The sequence below is a fragment of the Bos javanicus genome, chromosome 13 (genome assembly GCF_032452875.1).
Source record: "Bos javanicus breed banteng chromosome 13, ARS-OSU_banteng_1.0, whole genome shotgun sequence".
Taxonomy (NCBI): domain Eukaryota; kingdom Metazoa; phylum Chordata; class Mammalia; order Artiodactyla; family Bovidae; genus Bos; species Bos javanicus.
This window is the reverse complement of record NC_083880.1, coordinates 52,562,296-52,587,514: the sequence shown is the minus strand read 5'-3', so window position 1 is coordinate 52,587,514 and position 25,219 is coordinate 52,562,296. Positions and strand designations below refer to the sequence as shown.

General features: G+C 43.6%; 1 protein-coding gene across 1 annotated transcript in view; it reads left to right on the top strand.

Annotated features, from left to right (window-relative positions):
- Positions 1 to 19,315, top strand: part of TMC2 (transmembrane channel like 2) — a 97,516-nt gene extending 78,201 nt beyond the window's left edge. The window contains exons 14-19 of the mRNA XM_061436760.1: positions 99 to 166; positions 1,189 to 1,428; positions 10,267 to 10,392; positions 13,691 to 13,769; positions 15,364 to 15,475; positions 18,189 to 19,315. Coding sequence (XP_061292744.1) covers positions 99 to 166; positions 1,189 to 1,428; positions 10,267 to 10,392; positions 13,691 to 13,769; positions 15,364 to 15,475; positions 18,189 to 18,406 — 843 coding nt within the window. The 3' untranslated portion in view covers positions 18,407 to 19,315. The remainder of the gene's footprint in view (positions 1 to 98; positions 167 to 1,188; positions 1,429 to 10,266; positions 10,393 to 13,690; positions 13,770 to 15,363; positions 15,476 to 18,188) is intronic.
- Positions 19,316 to 25,219: the final 5,904 nt, after the last annotated feature.

Genomic DNA, 25,219 nt, shown 5'->3' with positions numbered 1-25,219 from the left:
TGGGGTGGAGTGGCTTGGTCGGTTGGCTGGTAGTGGGATCTGGCTGACACCACCTAACAGACTTTCTCTCTCTCTCCTCTTTCTCTCTTTCCCTCCAGCCCTCATATGCTGAGTTTGATATTAGTGGAAATGTGCTTGGTTTGATCTTCAACCAAGGAATGATCTGGTGAGTTATTCATTTCCTCTGGGCATCAGCTCATCTGGGAAGTCAAAAAGCTGGAATCCCAGGCTTAGCCTCTCAGTCAGCAGGAGAGAGGCTGGGCAAGTCATCTGGCCTCTCTGAGCTCCTTTCCTTCACTTGAGCAGGACTAGATTTGAACCAGGATGGTGTCTGGCCCACTCTGTTGCTACCATGTACATAGCAAGGTGAGAGAAGAGTGAAGGAGAGAGAAGGAAAAAAGGAAGAGGGAGGAAAGAGAGAGGAGAGAAGCAAGAAAGAAAAAAGGAAAAAGTAGGATGGGAAGGAAGGAAGAGAAAGAAAGGGAGGCAGGAGGAAGCGGTGGGGAGGAAAGATAGGAAAGAGGGAAGGAACTAAGGAACTGCCTTAGGAACTGAACTAAGGAAGCTGCCTAACTTCAGCCAAAGGCTTTCAAGTGTGTTAGTTGCTCAATCATGTCCGACTCTGTGACCCCATGAACTGTAGCCCACCAGACTCCTCTGTCCATGGGATTCTCCAGGCAAGAATACTGGAGTCGGTTGCCATTTCCTTCTCTGGGGGATCTTCCAGACCCAAGGATTGAACCTGGGTCTCCTGCATTGCAGGCAGTTTCTTTACCATCTGAGCCACCAGGGAACTGGGCAAAGGCTTCCACAGGCTCATTGCAAGCCAATATCCAATTCTTTTAATTTAAGGACTTCTGATACTTTTCTGAGCAGCAGCGCAGTTTAATGGAGACCACAGAGTAACAGGAGGCCATGTAATTTGCTTCATGGCTGGAGGTGGGGCAGTGGTAAAATCCTGGCCAGAACCCAAGCCAGTAATGCTTAGAACATCCCTGTCCTGAGGAATGGATGGCTATGGCTTGGTGATAAATGTCCTGGCTAAGTGGGAGATCCCTTCCCTTGGGACCTACAGGGAAAGCAGCAAGGCCTCCTGCCCCTAGCCCATCAGCCCCATTTCCTTCTGCCGTCTTTCCCTGGCCTCTCCTGCTGTCTAGTCAACCAGGTGTGCCATCTCTGCCCTTCCAGGATGGGTTCCTTCTATGCCCCGGGACTGGTGGGCATTAATGTGCTACGCCTGCTGACCTCCATGTACTTCCAGTGCTGGGCAGTGATGAGCAGCAACGTCCCCCACGAACGCGTGTTCAAGGCCTCCCGCTCCAACAACTTCTACATGGGCCTCCTGCTGCTGGTGCTCTTCCTCAGCCTCCTGCCCGTGGCCTACACCATCATGTCCCTTCCGCCCTCCTTCGACTGCGGGCCATTCAGGTGCACAGTCTCGGTTGGAGGGGAGCAGCTCCTTTCCTGGGGCAGTCTGCTCAGAGGTCTCAGGCCCAGAATTCCAGTTCTGATATCACATCAGCCTGCAAAAGGCCATGGAGTGGAGCTTTGGGCAAGTTATTAACACTGTCAACAGAGCTTTCTGCAGGATGGAGATGTTTTATGTCTGTGCTATCCAACATGGTAGCCACCAGCCACATCTGGCTGTGGAGCACTTGAAATGAGGACCAAGAAGTTCAAGTTCTAATTTTATTTCATTTTAATTAATTTTAATGTAAATAACCAGCAGTGGCTAATGGCTACCATATTTGTTATGGTATGGTTATAGTTCTCCAACTCATATTGGAAAGGGCAGTTCTAACTTTTTAACATATGGGTAATCTACTGCCCTGGATTACTTTAGGATGAGTTAACAGGGAGTATTCTGAAAATGAAATGACCATCCGTTTACAAGTGCCATTCAAATGTGAAGCAGCTGCCGAGACTCTTGACTGGGTCCCCATGCTCTACAGAGCACTATGGGCCAGACTAGGTTCAGAGACAGTATATAAAGAGATAATTATGTAAAGAGGTAGATGGAGAGGTAATGTGTATCTACTGCTCTGCTTCCAAATGCAACACCCTCTGAAAACAAAGCCCTTTCTTTCCTGTGTAAAAAAAGACTCTGTGGTTCAAGAGTTTGGGATGCTGCCCCTCTTATCAGCCACCTCCTTACTTAGAAATACGCAGTGCACACTCCTTTATTCAAGGCTCTGCAGTAACGTGCAGGGAGATATGGTGTGCAAGCTGGTGCCTCTATCCCCGCTAACCACAGACCCTTGCTTCACAGAACACCATCCAGGGCCAGGAGGAGGGTGAGGCAAGTAAGGTGCCCACCCTGCACTTTTTCAACCCCAAGGGCAGTACCTCCTTAAACTGTGCACCCCAAGGCCTCACCCACCTCACTCCAGTCCTGGCCCTGCCTGCTAACGTGGGTCCACATACTTTGGGAAATGCTGAGCTGGAACTTAGTTTATAACAGACTGACGTTGAGAAAGCCTGTGGTTGTGCCCCACAGCAAGGGCCTGGAGTTCTGAGGAGTTCTTGGCAGGAAGGCTCACAGCAGAGTGTGATGGGGCTGAAAAGAGGTCCAGACAGAAGAAAAAGGGGGGCTGAATCCAGAGTGAAGCACCACACTGAGCCGTAGGAGGCCTACGTGCCAGGCTGAGGGACAACCTCAGCGGCAGAAGTGGCAGAAGCCTCTTTTGGCTTCTTCCTGAGCAAGGCTTGGAAGGCTGGGCTCTGGAAGTGAACTCTGGTGCCCCTTTTTCCAGACCGCCCACCTGTCCCAGGCAGGAGGTCAGTGAGTGGGCCCGCACCACGTCTGGCCCTCAGCACCTGCCCCACTCTTGCTTCATCTGCTTCCTGAGGCCCTTGACAGCCGACCCCCAGATGGCAGAGGAAGGGACCTGAAAATGGAGCCCAGGAGAACATATGGCTGCCACCTCCTTCCTATCCGTCTTCTGATCAAAACCCAGCAACAGCTAGAACATTCATCACAGCTGTTCTCTCACTTGCTTCAGTGAAAGTGAAAGTCGCTCAGTCCTGTCCGACTCTTTGTGACCCCGTGGACTTTGCAGTCCATGGAATTCTCCAGACCAGAATACTAGAGTGGATAGCCTTTCCTTTCTTCAGGGGATCTTCCCAACCCAGGGATTGAACCCAGGTCTCCCACATTGTGGGTGGATTCTTTACCAGCTAAGCCACAAGGGAAGCCCAAGAATACTGGAGTGGGTAGCCTATCCCTTCTCCAGGGGATCTTCCCGACCCAAAAATTGAACCAGGGTCTCCTGCATTGCAGGGGGATTCTTTACCAACTGAGCCATCAGGGAAGCCACTTGTTTCAGAGCTTTACTCAGTGGTCTCATTTTCAGTGAGGCCTTCCCTAGAAATGGTAACTAAAATCACACATACACACACACACACCCCTTATCATTACTTCTGATTATCACATCTCTTCATCAACATCTAGCACGCCACTCTTTTTCCTTTTTTAATCTTATTTGTTGCCCCCACCAGACCATAAGCTCCATGAAGGTATGATTTTCTTTTTCTTCCTTTCTCCCTGGTTTACACCCAGTATCTAGGAGAAAACACCTGGTTTATGGTCAATGCTTAAACCAGCCCCTTCACCTTGCAGAAATTCATTTTTCCAGGGAGGGACTTAGGGTTTGGACCAAATCCAGGCAGGCAACATAAATGAGTGAGGTGGACAGCATTGTATAGCATGAAGTTAAAAGTAAGGATTGGCAAACTACAGCCATGGACCAAATCCAGACCACCCCTTGTTTTTGTAAATAAAGTTTTATTGGGACATAGCCTCATGCATTTGCTTGCATATAATCTATGGCTGCTTTCTAATTACAACAGCAGAATTTAAATAGTTCCAACAGAGACCACCTGGTTCACAAAGTCTAAAATCTTTTCAGAGAAAAATTGCCACCCCCATGATTTAGAGCATAGAGTCTAGAGCCTGGTCTGTTGTTTGCCAGCTGGGTCATCTTGAACAAGTTACACTGCAAGTTCATCATCTCTGAGATGGAAATAATGGTAGTGCCTCCTTCATAGGGTGGCTGTAAGGATTTAGTGGGCTATTATCTATTAAGTACTAGGAGAAGTATGCTAATCCATTGTAGGACATATATACAAGTTTGTTAGTTTCAGTCCTGCCCAAATCTGGGGTAGCTGGTAGTCATAACAATACTACGAGGTGGTGAGCATTATCTATACCAGGGATCAGCTAACTTTTTCTTTTAGAGCCGGAAAGTACATATTTTAGGCTTTGGGGATCAAGAGGCAAAAATCAAGACTATTATGTAGGTACTTATATAACAGGAGAGGAACAAACATCCACAAAGTTTTTATTGACAAAAATATGATAATAATAGAGTATAAATTTTTGTAATACAGGGCTATGCATGAGAAGAATGGAATTCTTCTGAGGGAAAGGAGGTGATATTTCACACAATAGAAGTTCAAAGTTGCTATTCTCTATCGTCAAAAATTAGGGGATTCCTTGGTGGTTCAGTGGTTAAGACTGCACTTCCACTGCAGGGGGTGTGGATTCAATCCCTGGTTGGGGAACTAGGATCCCACAGGCCATGCGGCCAAAAAAAAAAAGTCAGTTGTCCTGCCCAGACTGCTGCCTTTTCTGCCTGGATCCACTTTAGTAACATGGCAACACATCTACCACCATAGGAAAAAAAATTGACACAAGCTTCTTTACTGCCAAGCCATTGAACTGCTGTGCAGTAGGACAAGTCAGGATATTCTGTTTCTATTTCTGATAAAAATTTACAAATATTAAAATGATTAAAAGTCATGAAAGAAAATGTTTACCATTGACATTGTTGATTCAGTTGTACACGATAGATTCAAATGTTTTCTGCAAATTACTTAGTGATGAATAAGAATAACCATAGTCTGCACAAACTGAAAATTTCACAAGCTATGTTAATTTGTTCAGTTGTGCCTTCTTCTTCACTGTATATAGTTTGACCATTGTCAGTTGTAGCACATCATAGCAGATTCTCCTTTATTTCAGTTGTGCTGAATCCCAGTCAATTCAGTTGTACTAAATTAGTGTTTTCTCAATTTGTTTGAGAAACTTTCACCCATATATGTCCTGCACAGAATATTCATGGGATTTAATTCTCCAGTCATCTTAGACTTGGCATTAACTCCTCAAATAAATAACTGATCAGTATCAGTTACATCTATTGACTCATCAAAAGCCAAGGTAAACCACTTGAGATCACTTGCCTTGTGTCTGAATAGGACATCATTCTCAATATTTTCAACTCCTCAAGCAGCTGCTCTTGGTGGAAAATCTAAAAGTTTTAAGTTTATTTTCTCTGAATACATTTCTTTAGCTCCTACGATTTAATTACTTCATCACTGGTAAATGAGAAACATTTGGAAACTAGAGGAAAGGGGATTCTTGTTGTATAGAGACAGAAAGCTTTAGCTAAACTATGTCCTTCCGTTACATGGAAAGATAAATTTGTAAACGATAAACTTGAATGTTTAGCTGAGGATGTTTTTTCGAGATCAATCTTAGTAAAAACTATTTTTCTCTGTTTTTTAATTGAAGTATAGTTGATTTTCAATGTTGTGCCAATTTCTGTTATACAGCAAAGTAGTTATATACATGCATACATTCTTTTTTAAAATATTCTTTTCCATTATAGTTTATCCCAGGAGATTGGATATACCTTCCTGTTCTATAAGTAGGACCTTGTTTATCCATTCTAAATGTAATAGCTTGCATCTCCTAACCGCAAACTCCCAATCCATCCGTCCCCCAATCCCCGCTCCTTGTCAACTGCAAGTCTGTTCTCTGTGACTGTGAGTCTGTTTCTGATTTGTGGATAAATCCATTTCTGTTATGTTTTAGATTCCACATATAAGTGATATCATAGGATATTTCTCTTTCTCTTTCTGACTCACTTCACTTAATATGATAATCTCTAATTGTGTCCATGTTGCTCCACATGGCATTATTTCATTCACTTTAATGGCTGAGTGGTTTTCCGTTGTATGTATGTACCACATCTTCTGTATCCATTTATCTGTCAGAGGATACTTAGGTTGTTCCCATGTGTTGGCTATTGTGAATAGCGCTGCTATGAACATAGGGCTGCATGTATCTTTTTGAATTACAGTTTTGTCCAGGTATATGCCCAGGAGTGGAATTGCTGGGTTATATGGTAGTTCTATTTTTCAGTTATTTTAAGGAACCTCTATAATGTTCTCCGTAGTAGCTGCACCAATTTACATTCCCACCAACAGTGTAGGAGTTTCCTTTTCTCCACACCCTCTCCAGCGTTTATTTGTAGACTTTTTTATGATGGCCATTCTGATCGGGGTGAGGTGGTACCGCATTGTACTTTTCTTTAATTAATTAACTTTTTATTTGATTTTTGTTTGTGCTGGGTCTTCATTGCTGCGTGCAGGCTTTCTCTAGTTGCTGAGAGTGGGAGCTACTCTCTAGTTGCGGTGCTCAGGCTTCTCACTGCGGTGGCTTCTCTTGTAGAGCACAGGCTCCAGGGACACGAGCTTCAGAAGCTGTGGTGCATCAGCTTAGCTGCTCGCAGGCAAGTGGAATCTTCCTGGACCAGGGATTGAACCTGTGTCCTCTGTGTTGACAGGTGGATTCCCATCCACTGAGCCACCAAGGAAATCCCTTACTGTAGTTTTTATTTGCATTTCTCTAATAATTAGTGGTGGTGAGCATCTTTTCATGTGCCAACTGGTCATTTGTGTGTCTTCTTTAGAGAAATGTTTATTAAGATCCTCTGTCCATTTTTCAGCTGAGTAGTTTGTTTTTCTGTTGTTGAGTTTATAAGCTGTTCGTATATTTTGGATATTATCAGATCAGATCAGTCGCTCAGTCGTGTCTGACTCTTTGCGACCCCATGAATCGCAGCACGCCAGGCCTCCCTGTCCATCACCAACTCATGAGGATATTTCTGAGCAGTGTTGAAGGTGCAGCCTGGTTACTTCTTGCCATTTATACTAAAATGTAAGAAAGAGATAAATTGAGGAAAGAACTGATAAGCAAAAAGGAACCAGGACTTGATGATTTTAGAAATTCTCAGCCTAGTCAGATTGCAGAAGACACGAAGAGCAGATTCTCTGTCAGGAAAACATGCTCTAAGGAGAAAGTCAAGGGGGAAGCTGGACAACCTTTTGCTAGCACTTCTAAAGGATCATAAGATCTGAATATTCATTCACACAGAGGATTCTTTTAAGAATCTTTAAAGAAGGTTGTTCAACTCAGATCCCCTCAACCATCTCAGCAGAAGCCTGAAGAAGCAGAAGAAATAGAATATCCAGGAATGATCTGTGTAGGACTCTCTTGTGTAGTGAACTGAATTCCCATGACATGGGTAGAAGATCCACCAGGTATTTGAGAATGTGTTATGAGCAGTAACACAGCTTGGCCTGAAAGGGGAATAAAAAAGACAAAACAAAGGAAGCTGCTGGGCTCCAAATATTCTACAGACAGTAAACAGGCTAATTAAATCTCCTTAGCTGAAACATGTGCTACTCTTCAAGAAAAAGGAAGGATAATTCCAAGGCCAGAGTTTTGGACCTGGAAGGCAGAGCTGCATGCAGGCAGGTATGTCAAGCCAAGGAAAGATTATTTTCAGGTCTTTGAAATCTAATGGAATTTGGCTGATTGGATTTCAAAATTGCTAGGAACTTGTGATTTCTTTCTTCCTTCCTTTTTCTCCTTTTTGAATTGGAATGTCTATAACTGCTATCCTGGCTGGCCCACCATTGTGTTTTGGGAGTAAATAACATGACTGAAGTGATTGAGCATGCATGTACAACTTGCTTTCTAGTTTCACAGCTCTCATTAGAGATAGAAAGGAATTTTGCCCCTAAAATGTATCATACTCTTGAGTCTTATCTACATCTGTTTAGATGATGAGATTTGGGACTTTGAGTCCATGATATTTAGGTGAGCTGAGACTTCAAACATGTAGAGATGGTGGTGAATGTATTTTGCAGGTAGAATGAGTATGAATCTTTGAACCCAGAGAGCAGACTGGTGGGTTATATAATGGTTCCCCAAAATATCTAGGTCCTAATTCCCGGAATGCTACCTTAAATATCATAATGGCCTTTGATTATCTGATTAAGGATGTTGAGATGGGGAGATTGTCTGAATTACCCTGATAGGCCCTAAATAGCAAGTGTCCTTATTAGAAGGAGGCAGAGGGAGATTTGACTATAAAAGATCAGTAAGTGATGTGACTTTGAAAGCAGGAAGAGATTTGAAGCTTTTATCCTGCTAGCTTTGAAAACAGAAAGGGGCCATAAGCCTAGGAATGCAAGGAATGAATCTTTAAAAGCTGAAAAAGGAAAGGAAATAGTCTTCCTTAGAGCCTCCCTCTGAAAGGGGAGCAGCCCTGCCAACACCTTGGTTTCAGTCCAGTGAAACCATTTCAGACTTTTTGGGCTCCAGAACTGTAAAAGAATAGTTTGTCTTGTTTTAAGCCACCTATGTAGTAATTTGTTATAGAGTAATCACTGAAAACTGATACATCATCTAATACATTATAATTCAATGACAAAATAATCTACACTCTATTGTGACTTAAGCGTACCATTTGAAGTCCACTTTTCTTGTTTTTACAAACAAGAAAATGGGTATGCACTGGTAATTTTAAAAATAATAAATTAAATGTCACAATATGGTGATATGTATGGCACCTGAAACCACAGACAATACACAAATAAATGAGCATGGTTGTGTGCCAGTAAAACTTATTTACAGACACTGAATTTTTATAAGTCTCAAAATATTATTCTTCTTTTGATCTTTTCCTGTTATTTAAAAATGTAAAAATCATTCTTAGCCCCCAGCCCTTATAATATCAGGTAGCAAGCAGAATTTGGTCCATGGGCCTTTGTTGGCCAGTCCTAATTGACACATAAGAGCAAAGCAAAGCTTCTAGATGCAACATTTTGCAGGGCACTTATAATTTGACAGCCCCATCCTCAATATTTCATATGAATTCATGTCTATATTCTCTAAACAACCTTCTGAGGCAAATGCTGTTATTATATTTATAATACCATATTATACTATATCATTACTGTACTATATTATACAGATGAGGAAACCAAGGCAGAGAAATTTTCAGTATCTTACCCAAAGATATCAAATCTCTGCAGCACTACCCAATAGAACTAAATGAGGGGAAAAAAAATCCACATCAGCTCCTCAAATATAGGAGCTATTAGTCACATGACTACTGAGCAATTGAAATGTATGACTAATATATTGAATTTTTAATTTAATTTTAATAGTCACATCAGACAGTACAGCTCTACCAGGGAGAGTGAGGGTATAAATACAGGCAGAAGGTAAGAAAATTGTCTGTGGTGTCCCACAGCTAATAAATGGAGAAATGAGGATTTAAATCAGGACTTTCAAAACACAAATTTCATTTCTTGGCACCAAACTACCAATCAAAAGCTAACAGCAGTCAGTAATCTCTGGGCGGGTATTTATGGAAGGCAGCCTACAAAATGGTTGTTAGGTATTCAAAGAATATCAAAGTTACTGTTGTAAACTGTCCAGGAGCCTACCCTAGGCAATCAGTCTCCTGGAATTACAACCTGATGACTAACTGTAGGTATCTTTGAGTCACCATGAGGGTGTCCATCACATCAGTCTCTGGAGAGCTGCCCCCAAGTCCAGAGGCCCAGAGGAAGCTCCATGTTGGTCTCTAAGCCACATCACAGACCATTTTCTCCCATGAGAGTACATAAGGAAAAAAACAAACATTTTCATCTTGCCAAGGAAGGGGCCAGGCACAGGAAACCAAGGTAGCTGAGAGATCATGAGGCATGGTGGGCTGGGGAGTCAGGATGCTGGGGCAGCCCTCTCTCACCTACAGGACATCCCCTCGTGGGGCTTTTTTCCTTTTTTCAACTTTTATTGGACTACAATGTTGTGTTATTTTCTGCTGTATAGCAAAGTGAATCAGCCGTTTGTATACACGTATTTCCTCTTTTTTGGATTTCCTTCCCATTTAGGTCACCACAGAGCATAGAGCAGAGTTCCCTGTGTCACACAGTAGGTTCTCATTAGTTATGTTTCATACATACTGGTGTCTGTGTCAATTTACTGCAGTCCCTGTGCAGAAGAGCTCTGTTCTTCCAGGAGAGCAGTGGTGAGTGGCAGCCTGGACCCTCCAGGTATGGACACAGTCATTCATGCCATATGAGCTAAGAAATATGCTATAATGTATCCTCTCCTCTTTCCAGTGGGAAAAACAGAATGTATGACGTCATCCAAGAGACAGTTGAAAATGATTTCCCAACCTTCCTGGGCAAGATCTTTGCCTTCCTCGCCAATCCAGGCCTGATCATTCCAGCCATCCTGCTGATGTTGTAAGTTAGCCAGGAGCCATGGCCCTGCCTCATGGAGACCTCCCCTTGCAGTTGAGACTTCCTTGGCAGGTCCTTCTTTCTTGCCCTCTCAATCTAGATTTCCCAGAAGTAGATCCTCAGACAAGGATTTAAGTGCAAGCAGTTTCTTGGAGGGGGCAGTGTGTGTAGGGACATAAGACAGAAAAGGGACAGGAAGGTGCATTCTAACTCCTGCGGTGACTTTAATCCTGATGGAAGCTCTGGGAAACAGTGTGCCTCTGAGTTATCCTGCTCAAGGGTGAAAGATCGGGACATTTTAGGTTAGTTCCCATCCATCACGGGTTGAGCGCCGCTGGATGTGGCAGGGGAGAGGTGTTGGTTAACTCCCCGGCAGTTTGGGCCAGCGGCATCCATGGGCAGAATGATTTCTGTGCAGGCTGGAGAGGAGGCATCAGGCACTGGCAATGTACGTCTTTCAGGGAACACACTGAAGACAGGGCCCAAGGATAAGGGGAGTCTGGCAGCAGCTACAGCTGTCTCCAAAACGTCCATCAGAAATATCAAAGACCCACCCCTCAAGAAAGCCGAGGCTGATGCAGCCTGTGCCTGGCTGGGCTCACGGGATTTCTCTGCAGAGCACCCTGTACACGAGCGCATTCGCTACATTTGTCACCATCATCCTCACAGACCGAACCTGTGAGTGGGCTTGGTGATCTCTGTGTGCCCAGTACCAGCTCCATGGCTGGGGCACAGAAGGCAATGAATGTTCAAGGAAGGAAGAGGGCAGTATGAAATATTCCCAACGTACAGACATATACAATCATGTGCAAGACCACAAGATTAAGCAGATGTTAACATTTAGCAATATTTGCTTCCGATTGGCCTCTTTTTAAAAGAAATAAACAGTACACGTCAAGCCCACCTAATTTTCTCTCTCCCTCCCTCTCCAAAGGTAACCGCTATTTGGATTAATTTTAATCATTTTCAATCTGAACCATTTAATCACATGTATGTACTATTGCTTCTGAGTTATAAAATTTTTCATGACTGGTTCAGACTACACAGCTTCCCTCACTCACATTATGTTTGGGGGACTTTCTCATGTGGATACATGAACACACATTTTAATGACTCTTCTGTGTTCCACTGTGTCTCAAAAATAATCAATAAACAATCTATAATAGGAAGAGAAAAGGATTTTATTTGAGCCAAACTGAAGACTATATCCTGGAAGACAGCCTCTTAGATAACTCTGAGAAGCTGCTCCAGAGAATCCTGGTTTTCAGCACAGTTTTATATCTTGTCAGAACAAAGAACATTAAACAAATCAGGGATACATTCCTTCAAGGTTTCAAAAAAAAAAAAAAGAAATAGATCAGCACATACACAATGAGTTGGTATGGCCTTGGCACCTGGGAAGAGAGTCTTATCATTGAAGAAGGACTGGAATTGGAATCCTAGGAAAGGAGACATTTAATCTTTATTTTTCACATGGACATTCTTTACTTCTAGTCAATGCACCCTTTTCTTTCATAATTAAAGCTTAGGAATCCCCTGGTGGCCTAGTAGTTAACACTCTGGACTTTCACTGCCCTGGCTCAATCTCGGGTCAAGAACTGAGATCCTATAAGCCAAGAGGAGAAAACAAAGAAAGAAAGCAGATGTACAGTGTATGTTTCATAGGCCACAAACGGGCTATTTCAGTTAGCATAAAATTCAAGTTAACTCCTTTTTAAGCCAGAGTGACTTCCCCAAACCTTAATATGTGAAAACTGCTTTTATCAGTTGTATGAATAAACCACAATTTACCCATTTCTCTGCATAGAGATAGGTTGTTTCCACTCTTCTGCTATTGCAAATGCTCTCCTTATATATGTCTCCTTGTACACAGAGTTTTCTCTAAAACAGACTTCCAGAAGTGGAATGGCTGGGTCATAGGTATGTGTTTCTTCAATCTTTGTAGACAGTGCTGAATTGCTCTCCAAAATAGGTATATTTCCTTACATCCTTGATTTCAAATACCCTCTGCATCTAGTCTGAATGTGAGGGAAGGTTGACATGGTAGTGACCACCACCTGAGGAAATGCTGCAACCCAAATGCCAAACCCGACCTTGCAGGCTGCACAGGGAAACGCTAAGCTTGGAAACAGCCTCAAAAGAAACAGCCACCGAGGAGCATTTTATCATCTCTCATCTCCAGCTCCTCCCTAAAGAATGGGCTGTGAATTAGGAGAGCAGGCTGGGCGCCTTCCCGACAGATGGTGGTCCCTTCACTTGTCCTCCCTTTGGCTTCTCATCACCCATAGTCCTCTGAGTCTTTGCTTTAGGAGGCTCACAGGACACCTCTGACCTATACTCTGCCAAAGGCAAAGTAGTTCCTCCCTTCTGCCTGCAAGAGAGCTCTTGGACCCCGCTGAAGTGACTCAGGGTGGCCCCAGGGCAAGGATCAGATGACCCAAGCTGGGCAGCTGAGGCTTGAAATGCAGGAAGAAAAGAAACAGATAAGGACAAGCTGTCAGAGCACCTAGTCCAGGAGGCATCCCAGGCTTTTGTGGCCCCTCACTCTCAAGTGGTACATCCAGATCATAACCCCAAATCCCAGGTCCCATGAAAGAGAAACCAGGCTACAGCTTTAAGGACACCCAGTCAGCCAGCGGGGGCCAGCCTCTGAAAACCACAAGTCCAGGACAGACATTCCTGTCCGTGTACCCTGGGGGAGGGCCTTCAGGGTCTATGCACTTGTGTTTCTAGGCAAACTTGGAGCAGGTCACCTAGCACCTCTCTCTCCTCCCTCTGCATGTGAATTGTGGAAAGGGCTTTGGCATCAAATTTAGCCTCTGACAAGTGCTAACAGATAAGGTGGCCTTGGGCAAATGACTTAACTCTCTGCATTCCGGGATGCTGACCCTTAAAGATGGAAGTCATCATTTCTTCTTACGGGGTTTCAGCAAAACCATGGAGATGTGGAGTGGGATCCACATGGCACAGAGCCTGGTACCCAGGCTGCTCCTGCAGACAAGAAACACTGCCTCTGCCCTGCCTCTTCAGATTTCCAAGAAGGGGACTGAGTCCTCTAGCTAACCTTTATTAAACACTCAGAGAACTAAAAATGTGTTCAATAAAATAGAGAGAACAGGGATATCTAAGACCTTCTTGATACTAGGCGGGGAACTTAGGATGGTTAGACTTCCCACCACCCTGCCCAGAGGCAAAGTAGGTCACCTATTCCCGGAAGCCAGCTATGATTCCTAGGTAAGGTGTCCAGCTCTCATCATCTTCCAAGATCACAGTACCCCTGGAGCATTCTTTTCTCTTGCAGCCTGGCCATCTACTACTTGAACTCAGTTTCCAAAAGCCTTTCTCGAGCAAATGCCCAGCTGAGAAAGAAAATCCAAGCGGTAAGTCTGTCGGGAGTTTTCATTAAACAAAATGTTGTGTTTTTGGCTTTTGCTAATTCACCTTTTGAGCCAAGTTGTATTCTTTAAAGGCCTTCTCCTAAACCAAACCCCAAGTTATCTGTATGGTAGGAAGCAGCCTTGAGAGATTCAGTGACACCCATTTATATTCTGAGGGTATTTGGGAATACATAATAGTAATCCCCTGGTGGGTCAGATGGTAAAGTCTGGGTGCAATGCGGGAGACTGGGGTTCGATCCCTGGGTTGGGACAATACCCTGGAGAAGGAAATAGCCACCCACTCCAGTATTCTTGCCTGAAAAATCCCACGGATGGAGGAGCCTGGCACGCAATAGTCCATAGGGTCGCAAAGAGTCGGACATGACTGAACCACTTCACTTTCTTTCAACAGTAACGACTTAGATTTTGAGCAGTTGCTAAAGAACAGGAAAAAGTCAATGGGTTAAACCGGTGTTCAAACATAATAAAACTAGTACCCACAATAACTCCTACTGATTAAAACTGTTGTAGCCACACGTTCCAGGAAACATACTCACTCAGAAGGACAATGCAGATAGTGGAGTGCAGTTTATTACACCGGCGGGCCCAAGGCAGAGTCTCCTCTTAGCCAAGGACCCCGACCAGCATTTGTGAAAATCTTTTGTACCCCACGTGTACGTGTCTGAACCCACCACTCCAAATTCCTTGAGACTTACATAAACCAAGGAAAATACAATCCCAATAACCCCATCATTCACATACTATGTGCTCAAACAGTCAAACAATTAGCCAATAATCAATAAACCCAAGGTTACACTCCGATTGATACGGAAAAATTTATGGCCTGTCCGGAGGAAGGGGTGATTAGTGTATGTTTACTCTTAGGCGATGAGTAACCTAGATACGATCTTCAAGGTTCCCCAGTCTGGAGGGGCCTTATCCTTCGGTTGTTGTTTTCATAGGCACTAAACACAGAGTCCATTGGAAAGGTGGCCGAGCATGATCAGCATGAACAGGCCTAAGATGGAGTCCAGGCCCTATGAATTCCTTCTTCAAAACGAGTATTAGAAATACTAAAGAAAACAGCATTGTCAGAATGACATAGTGCTTGTGCCCCATGGCCTAAGGAGCCTCTGTAAGTCCCCTCCACACAAGCACAGCCTCTCTCAACATCCCATGACACCCTGACTCCTCTCCTGCTCTCACAACACCCACCCCCACCTCTTTAATGTGGAAAAAGCTGGACCCCAACCCTCCCTAAGCCCTGTCCTTGCTTTCTCACCCTCTCTTCTGGAACTAATCTCGTCAGCCTCGCTGCCAGTTCCCCACCCACACTTCCTTCTGCCACTCTCACTGTCCTCCTGCCCAGGTGTAGAAAACCACTGAAATACAGGATTGGCTGAGGGTGTCTTCCCCTAGCCAGATGTTCCTTCAAATGCTATGCAAACCTGAGTCCTGGGGTGCCCTCTCTGACCAGTGGTGAGAACAAGAACCAGTGATTTAAGGTGGCTCCCCTCTGGATCTCACCATCCTGGGGTCCGAAACTCAAAACACCCATTTCCCTGGCCAGGACCAACCATTCATTTTTTCTCTGCAGCTCCGTGAAGTTGAGAAGAGCCATAAATCTGTCAAAGGCAGAGCCACAGCCAGAGATTCAGAGGACACGGATAAAAACAACTCCAAAAATGACACCCAGCTCACCAAAGAAGGTATATTCTATTTCACGATGATTTTTACAAGGCGACATGGAAAGTGAAAAGAGCAAATGCTATGAAATCAGATGCATGTGGGACTGAAGTCAGAATTCTGACAACTACTAACTAGCTGTATGAAGTTGGGCAAATAGAAGCAAGAGTAAATCATAGGTAACCTCACAGGGTGGTGCAAATGAGGTGGGATTATGCATGTGAAGTACTTACAGACTTCCTGGAACCAGTAGGAGGAGGAATGTCTGTAAAATGGGGAAATACCAGGGTTGTTTCCCTCATTTCTATCCTGAGTCTCGTGCCACATTTTCTATGGTGATCGTTCTTCATTTCTGAAGTGACTTTGCCTTCATCTCACTCCAGATCCATCATTTCCCATGTCATATCCTCTTAGTATCTGGCTACTTAAACCACTGTAAGAGCATGCCTGGTGTCCCACCCAGATCCCTTTAAGATGCCCTGAGGTTGGCAGCTGCCAGGGATGGAGGAGCTACTTGTTTTCTGCGCTGTTTTGAGCGGTTTTTTTAAGAGAAGAAATAGGGACATTTGTATCTAGCTGCTGCTACTCCTCCCACCAGAACCAATTCATTTTCTCTTAAAAGACAAGAAGCACTAGAACAGCTAGAATTACATGGTGAGGAAGGGCCACACACATTCCAAAGGTGTGACAGAGCTTCAGAGGGGAGTCATCACAGACCACCTCTGCTTCAGCAGTGAGGAAAGCAAACTGAAGGAGACCGTCTCTGAGCTGTTCTTGTTTTCCAAGGATTGTCCCTGTATCAAAATTTAAGTATCAGCATGCAGCAATTTTGACCTTTCATGTGGGAACTCAATGAGATGCACAAGAAATGGCTGAGAGTTTAGGAGTTAGAATTTATAGTACGGAAATTACTTGCCATTTATTTGATGCCTTTATAACGTATAGGCAAGACTTCAGGAAACATAACCAAGAATCTAATCCCACAGTGGTATTTCCCCGAAGGTGAAAACCCTCAGTTCCCCAGATGCAATAGTGCAGAGAGTGACTGTAGAAGCAAGTCAGGAGGAAAAAGGGCACCTGTGTGGATATTCCTCGCAAATGCTCATTGATATTGGAATAGCAACAGGTTATTAAAATAAGCCATGAACAAGTGGGGGTTGCAAAAAGAGGACAAGAAGTCTGTGTGAACACAGAACCTATTCCTGGTGAGTCTCAAAAATGTATGGAAGGCATTTCAAAGCTACAGCCCTCTTAGCAAGATCAGCTGCAGTCCATCCACAGCTCGGAAGGCTGGTTCAGAGATGAAATGCAGCAGAGCGAGTGGTTGGTATTTATCATGGAGCTGAAGAAAGTGTTTGAGTTCACCTGATTTTTTTCACAAGGGGTAGGAAATGGAATAAATGCAATATTATGTTGCTGTATCACCAACAAAAAAAAAGACAAAAAATGGAATGCATGTATTTGAACATCAATGGAAGAGAAAAAATAGGTTTATAAAACATTTTCCATGAGAAAGCAAGAAACTAACGTTGGTTTGACAGTGGTCCCTTCATGGCCCCATAGTACCAAGGTTCCTGTGCTCCTTATCCACTCCCTTCCCCTACTTTCTTTACTGGCTGCTGTTCTAAAGTTTCCTCCTCTCCAAATTTGAATTTTTTATTACAGATCTGAAGCTCTTTTAATTTTATGCTAATTAAATCAATATTGCAGTGTTTGATTTTTTTTTTTTTTTTTTTTAATGAACGGGCTATCAGAACACATCAGTGGGACTAGGATGTTGGGGGAAACTGAGGAGTGTTAAACTTTCACCTGGAAAACTCCCAAGAGCAGCTATTGCTGCCTTCATTTAACTTGTCATTTCCTTCTCCAAAGAATCTTCCCAATCCAGGGATTGAACCTGGATCTCCCACACTACAGATTCTTTACCATCTGAGCCACCAGGGAACCCCTCTCTTTCTTCAAGTATTCACTAATATGACACTGCTCTAACAAGCAGGCCTAAAACAGCTAATGACTCAAACACAATAAAAATTTCTCACTCTATAAAGCCCAAATTGGGTATTTCCACTTGATGGCCACTCTCCTCCCAAGTAGTGATGTGGGGAAGCCTGGCTCTGTTCATCCTGTGACTATACCTGCATCAGGCTGGGAGTGGGAGGAGCCTAGAGGTCACACATGGATACAGTGCCCATCAAAGCCTGGACTTCAGCCACAGGCCATACTATCCACAATGGAAATTTAGTCTATTTCCATCCTGGAACTGGGTTTGGTGAAGAACAAGCCAGTAATTTTCCCCAACTCGGAGTTAGGGAAAGGAAGGAAACAAGTAGGTCAAAGGGCTGGAAATGGATCTGACTAGCAAGGCACTGTCCTGGGGTTGATCCAGTTTCCACAACCCTTTCTATCATCATATTTGACCCTGGTAGCCATTTGTGAGCTGTTATTATAGCTCTGATTTTATTCTCAACAAAACCAGGCTCAGAGAGTCTAGCTTAAGGCCAGCATTCAAAATCTAGCTCTCTATCCAGCAGATCACACTCCTCCAACACAGCTGTTTATACCAAGAATGGGCCAAGGTGCCCCCAGGTGCCCAAAGGGTGATTCAACCATTCTCACATCACCAAATAGGACTGGAATCCACCTAAAGCACAGGGCAGCTTCCGAGAACTCCAATTCCACACCAGGACACTGTAGGGAAATCTCCTATATCCTCATTCTTGTCTTGTTCATTTCCAGGGACTGCCCATCACTCTGCTAGCCAAAGCCTGACCCTGGACCAGAAGGCGCAGGGCCCTGGGGCCTCCAGTTCTGCCGGCAAGACTGTGCTGCCTGCCTCCCAGCACCTCCCTGTATCTCGGGCCCTTGGTGTCAGACCAGACTCTGGCCAAGCCCGGCCTCAGGCTCATCCTTGGAGGTCAACCTCTGGAAAGCGGGCCTGGAGACCACCCCACTGACAGCTGGGACTAATGGAGCATGGTCCTGGGGCTGATCTTCAGACCCCACCAACTCACCCCACTCCCCAAATCAGTCTCTCTTCCTCTCTTCTCTAGTACACATGCATGTTCTCTCTACTCTCACTGAATGTGGGAACTTTGATTACTCAGTCTCAGGCTCTTGTTAGCTACCAAAAGAGGACGATGGCTTCATCCACCTCTTAGGAGAGCTGAGCCTTCCCCCCACTAACTATCCATCCCAGAGTCTTGGCTCAGGCAGCTCTGGACCCTGCACTCACAGCAGATTCCCTCAGCTCCAGACTCGGGAGCAGGTGCAGGGCCATGATCACCATCATAGACTTTTTGCATGGAGCCCACTTGGGGACAGGTTTCTACCAGCTCCACCAACTGGTAACAGGTTGCAGAGGGACACATGTTCCTGACCACCAACCACTTCCTTCCAAAGTGGGTGATGCAGTGTAAACAAAAGGTTCAAGAAGCCAATGAAAATAAAAGTAAAATGAAGTCCAGCCTTGGTGAGTGGGAAGATGGTGATTCTCCAGAAACCAGCTGGAGGAGAGCTGATGCCATCAAGCATCAAAAGGGCACTGGAGCCTCCCTGGCAGCAAGGCAAAGAGAGAGCAGCATGGTTCCTCTGACCTAACTGAGAGTGTTAGTCACTCAGTCGTGTCTGACTCAAGACCCCATGGACTGTGGCCCACCAGGCTTCTCTGTCCATGGAATTCTCCAGGCAAGAATACTGGAGTGGGTTGCCATTTCCTTCTCCAGAGGATCTTCCTGACCCAGAGATCAAACCTGGGCCTCCTGCATTGTAGATGAATTATTTACATTCTGAGCCATCAGGGAAGACCTGGTGAAGGAAACAAAATACTGCTCAGGGCAGAAAAATCTTTCTCATGCAAAAAATACTAAAATGAATGATTGTTTACTATAAAGGGTTTGGCGGGGGAGAGGGGGCGGAGTTCTGCAAAGAGTACAGTGCAGAGCCTTGTCTCTGGTGATCACATCCTGCATGTCACATCCTGGTTCTGTGCAGAAGTCTTGTGGGGGCATCAGCCCTGGAGGCCAGACCACTGAGGAGGCCTTGCCAGCATGGGACAAGTATCAGCAGGGTGCCAGTCTCAGTCCAGGACTCCCAGAGGGTTACCCTCAGGCGTCCAAGGCTGACCAATATGCCTACTCACCCACCACAAATACAAATTATCCTGCTCTGATGACACATAACTGTATGTGAAGGAATGTATGTTATCTATTGTTACATAATAAATTATCACCCAAACTTAACAGCTTAAAACAGTAAACGTTTGTTATCTCACAGTTTCTGTGGATCAAGAATTTGGGATTGGCTTCACCAGGAAATTCTGGTTCTGCACATTGCAGTCACAATCTGAGGCAGGGCTTCAGTCATCAGAACATTTGTCAGGAGCTGCAAGATACATTCACAAGTGGCTCACTAGTGGCTGCTAGCAGGAGGCATCCTTGCTGGCCATCCACAGACTTGCTTACTCTCTACACTGACCTCTCCATAGGGCTGCTTAGGTATCCTCACACACAGCAGCTCACTTCCCCCCAGTGATCTGACATCAAGGAGGAAGCCACACCTCTTATAACCTATTCTCAAAAGTTACACTGTCAACTCCACCAGTTTCTGTTCATTAGAACAGTCACTAAGTCTAGCTTACACTCAGAGATGGAAATTAGGCTCCAGCTCTTGAATGAAGAGTGGTCAAAGAATTTTTAGACACATTTTAACAGGTTTATTAATTTAAATAGTTACCAGATTTCTGTCATGAAAACACTGAAGCTTTTCTGAAAGACATCCATCAGTGGATTCCTTAATGGTGGATCCTGGGACCATCAAGCAAAAGGAAACTTCTAATGATCTAGGGAGATGGGTAGAGGAAGAAGGCATGGGTAAGAGAGAAGGGATGTTCATCTGGTGTGACTTTATAGCTGGGACATTTTATTAGAAAACAGTGTGAGGGGAGTTTAATCTCTGCCTTCTCAGGGCTGATCTTCCAGCTCATTCCATCTTAAAGCTTCAGTTATCAGCCTAGGGATCATCAAGCATGAAGAGCACCCTTCCTTCCTTTGCTCTTTCCTTTCTTTCCTTCCTCTTTCTTTCCTCAATTCACCTAAGAATGATTTGAATTTTGTTGCTGTTCAATCCCTAAGTGGTGCCCCATTCTCTGTGACCCCATGGACTTCAGCACACCAGGCTTCCCTGTCCTTCACTATCTCTCAGAGTTTGCTCAAACTCATGTTCATTAAGTCGGTGATGCCATCCAACCACCTCATCCTCTGTCACCCCCTTCTCCTCCTGCCCACAATCTTTCCCAGTGTCAGGCTCTTTCCCAATGAGCTGGCTCTTTGCATCAGGTGGCCAAAGTATTGAAGCTTCAGCATCAGTCCTTCCAATGATTATTCAGGGCTGTTCTCCTTTAGCACTGACTGGTTTGATTCTTTGCTGTCCAAGGGGCTCTCAAGAGTCTTCTCAAGCACCACAGTTTGAAAGCATCAATTCTTAGGTGCACAGCTTTCTTTATGATCCAACTCTCACATCTGTACGCGACTACTGGAAAAACCACAGCTTTGACTATACAGACCTTTGTTGGCAAAGCGCTATCTCTGCTTTTCACTAGAGTGGATAGCCATTTCCTTCTCTAGGGGAATCTTCCTGACACAGGAATCAAATGCAGGTCTCCTGCATTGCAGGCAAATTCTTTACCATCTGAGCCACCAGGAAAGCCTGATTGAACTAGCAAGTCTATTTAATAGTTTATCCAGAGAACTATAACTGTTATCTTACCGATATTAGCTTAGTTTGTCTGCACATTCCTTACTGGAGGGAAATGAAACAGACACTGAAATTTTCTGTCAGACACTATTTTTGAAGGCTGATTCTTTCATTTCTAAGAATCTACATGGTTAATGTCCATAAACAGGTCCATTATACAAAGAAGCATATAAGTAAAAACACACTCCTGCTGCAGATCGAGGGGGACACCTGATTGCCCCATGACTCAGATACTCACAGAAACTAGAAGTGATGCAGCAGCCAGCAGGAACCTAGGCAGGGTACCAACAGCACCCACTACACTGGTGACCCTCAATTCAGATACGCTTTGTAGAGCCCACCCAAAGCTGGGGCACCAAAGTTCCATATGCTGTAAAAGGGACAATAAGGAATAAACCTGCCATGCAGAAAGGGACATTGGTCTATTTTGACCTCAGCAGAAAGTGGAAGACGAAAAGTCTCCTTTGAGAAATTATATCACAAGACCCCCCTCACACAGAGAATCAAAAATCCCCATACCAGCTGTGTGTCAGAAAAACTCAAGGGGGCTTCCCTGGTGGTCCAGTGGCTAAGACTCCATGCTCCCAATGCAGGGGGCCTGGGTTTGATCCCTGATTGGGGAACTAGATCCAACATGCTGCAAATAAAGATCCTGTATGCTGAAACAAAGACTGAAGATCCCATGTGCCTCAACCAAGACTCAGCCCAGCCAAATAAACAAACACAAAAATATTTTAAAAGTTCAAATGGAAAATTTAATTTAAAGTGAACTTAGGTTATTTACAATCACATCAAAATGAATAAAATGCCTAGGCATAAACCTACCTAAAGAGGCAAAAACCTGTACTCCAAAAAACTATAAGATGCTGATGAAAGAAATTAAAGATGACACAAACAGATGGAAAGATCTACAGTGTTCTTGGATTGGAAGGATCAATATTGTTAAAATGACCATATTACCCAAGACAATCTACAGGTTCAGTGCAGTTTCTATCAAATTACCAGAGGCATTTTTCACAGAACTGGAACAAAACCAAAATTTAACTTGCATGGAAAAAAACAAAAAGACCCTGACTAGCCAAAACAATCTTGAAGAAGAACAGGGGTGGAAGAATCTGAATTCAAAATAAACTCCAAAGCTACAATAATCAAAGCAGTACAGTACTGGCACAAAAACGGACACACACGTCAGTGGAACAGGACAGACAGTCCAGAAGCAACCCCTGCTCTTACGGCCAATTAATCACAACAAAGACGGCAAGAATACACAGCGGAGAAAAGACTGCCTCTTCAAGAAATGGTGCTGGGAAAACTGGACCACTGTATGTAAAAGAATGAAAATAGAACATTCTCTAACACCACATACAAAAATAAACTCAAAATAGATTAAAGACCTAAATGTAAGACCAGATACTATAAAACCCCTAAAGGAAAACATAGGCAAAACACTCTTTAACATAAATCACAGGAATAGTTTTTTGGGTTCATCTCCTAGAGATATGCAAACAAAAGCAGAAATATGCAAATGGGACCTAAGTAAGCTTAAAAGCTTTTGCATAACAGGGGAAATCATAAACAAAATGAAAAGATAACCTACAGAATGGGAGAAAATGTTTGCAAACAATGCAGTCAGCAACAGATTAATTTCCAAAATACCAAAACAGTGCATACAGCTCAATATCAAGAAAAAAAGAAAAAAAAAACTATTTAACCAAAAAATGGGCAGAAGACCTAAATAGACATTTCTCCAAAAATGACATACAGATGACCAACAGGCACATGAAAAGATGTTCAACATCACTAATTATTACAAAAATGCAAATCAAAATTACAATGAGGTATCACCTCACACTTGTCAGAATGACCATTATCAAAGTCTACAAATAATAAATGATGGAGAGAGTATAGAGAAAAAGGAACCCTCCTGAAATATTTTTGGGAATACAAACTGGTGCAGCCACTATGGAGAGGTTCCTTTAAAAACTAGAGAGTTACCATATGATCAAGCAATCCCACTCCTGGCATATATTCAGAAAAGACAAAAACTCTAATTCCAAAAGGTACATGAACCTCACTGTTCATAGCAGCACTATTTTCAACAGTCAAGACACAGAAGCAACCTAAAGGTCTATCAACAGATAAATGGATAAAGATATGGTAGGGACTTATCTGGTAGTCCAATAGCTAAGACTCCATGCTCCCAATACAAGGAGCCAGTACACACACACACATCTATCTCTCTATATAATGGAATATTACTCAGCCATAAAAAATGAAATAATGCCATTTGCAGTAACATGGATGGACCTAGAGATTATCACACTAAGACAGAGAAAGACAAGTATCATATTATTATATCATTTATATGTGAAATCTAAAAAATTATTATGCAGATAAACCTCTCTATGAAACAAGACTCACATAGAAAACAAATTTATAATTACCAAAGGAGAAGGGGGGATAAATTAGAAGTTTGCAATTAACAGATAAGTTGTTGTTCAGTTGCTAAGTCATGTCTGATTCTTTGCAACCCCATGGGCTGCAGCACGCCAGGCTTCTCTTGTCCTTCACTATCTCTAGGAGTTTGCGCAGATTCATGTCTATTGAATCAGTGATGCCATCTAACCATCTCATTCTCTGTCATCCCCTTCTCCTCCTGCCCTCAATCTTTCCCAGCATCAGGGTCTTTCCCAATGAGTCGGCTCTTCACATCAGGTGGCCAAAGTATTGGAGCCTCAGATACACAGAGCTATAAATAAGAATCTACTGTATAGCACAGGAGACTACATTCAACATCTTCTAATAAACTCTAATGGAAAAGAATCTGAAATATATATATACATGAGTCACTTTGCTATATACCTGAAACTAACACAACACTGTAAATCAACTATACCTCAATAAAAAAAGAAAAAATACGTTACTAAAACATTAAAAATAAAGTGATCTTAGGTTACTAGTGCCTCTAAGAAAAAGGACAGGGGACAAAGAAACAAAAAACAGCACAAATACAAAGCATATATGACACTAGAAATAAATCAAAATATATCAGGAATTAACCTAAGGACCGGAGAAGGCAACGGCAACCCACTCCAGTACTCTTGCCTGGAAAATCCCATGGATGGATGACCCTGGTGGGCTGCCATCTATGGGGTCGCACAGAGTCGGACACGACTGAAGCGACACAGCAGCAGCAACCTAAGGACAGGTGCACGGGGACCTCCAGATTCTGTTGTGAAGATTCAACAAGCTGACACATATAAGACTAAGTGCCAAGCATTAGATTAAGTGCTCAATAAGCAACAGATATCATCGTAGGCCTGGGTAAGATCAAACATCCTCAGGCTCAGGTCATGAACACAAACAGCATTGACTTTTTAAAACTTTTACCCAGTATTCCTGAATGATCTTTCTAGAAGGCTTCCCATTCGTATGTGTCTCTGTAAAGAAATGCTGCAAATATGTATAAATCATTACCAAAGAATGTTGCAGGGTTTATTTGGCCTAGGAATTGCCAGATGCCTTTGGAATTTGATGTGAAAAATTCAGGAAATGAGTGTTAAGTGCTGCCATCCTGTGGTTGTTTCATGTAATTTCCTTTCCTGAAGCTCTGCCTAGTCCTTTGAACTTAAATAGCACATTAATTTCCGTAAGTCCCCATTAACACTGCTCAGAGTAAAACCTCTGGCTTAATTACACCAAAATGACACAGTGAGCCATATTTTACACACCAGGCTAAATAAAAGAGGAAGAGATGCTGCAGTGTATTATCCTTCCCGATGGGTGAATAGAGACAAGAAAGGCCCACATGGCTTTTCAAAGCTGAGCCTGGAGTACACCTGGCAAGCCAGTAGCCTCCTTCAGACTTGCTGCCATTTTCTCAGCTGGAACTTGGTGGGAAATGTTTTGCACATCACCTCCAAACTAATCTGCTAAGACTGCCTTATGGAGAGTAAGAGTCATCAGGCCCAAGCCCCTCACCCTGGGCTTCATTCGAGGCTTCATGCATTCTAGAT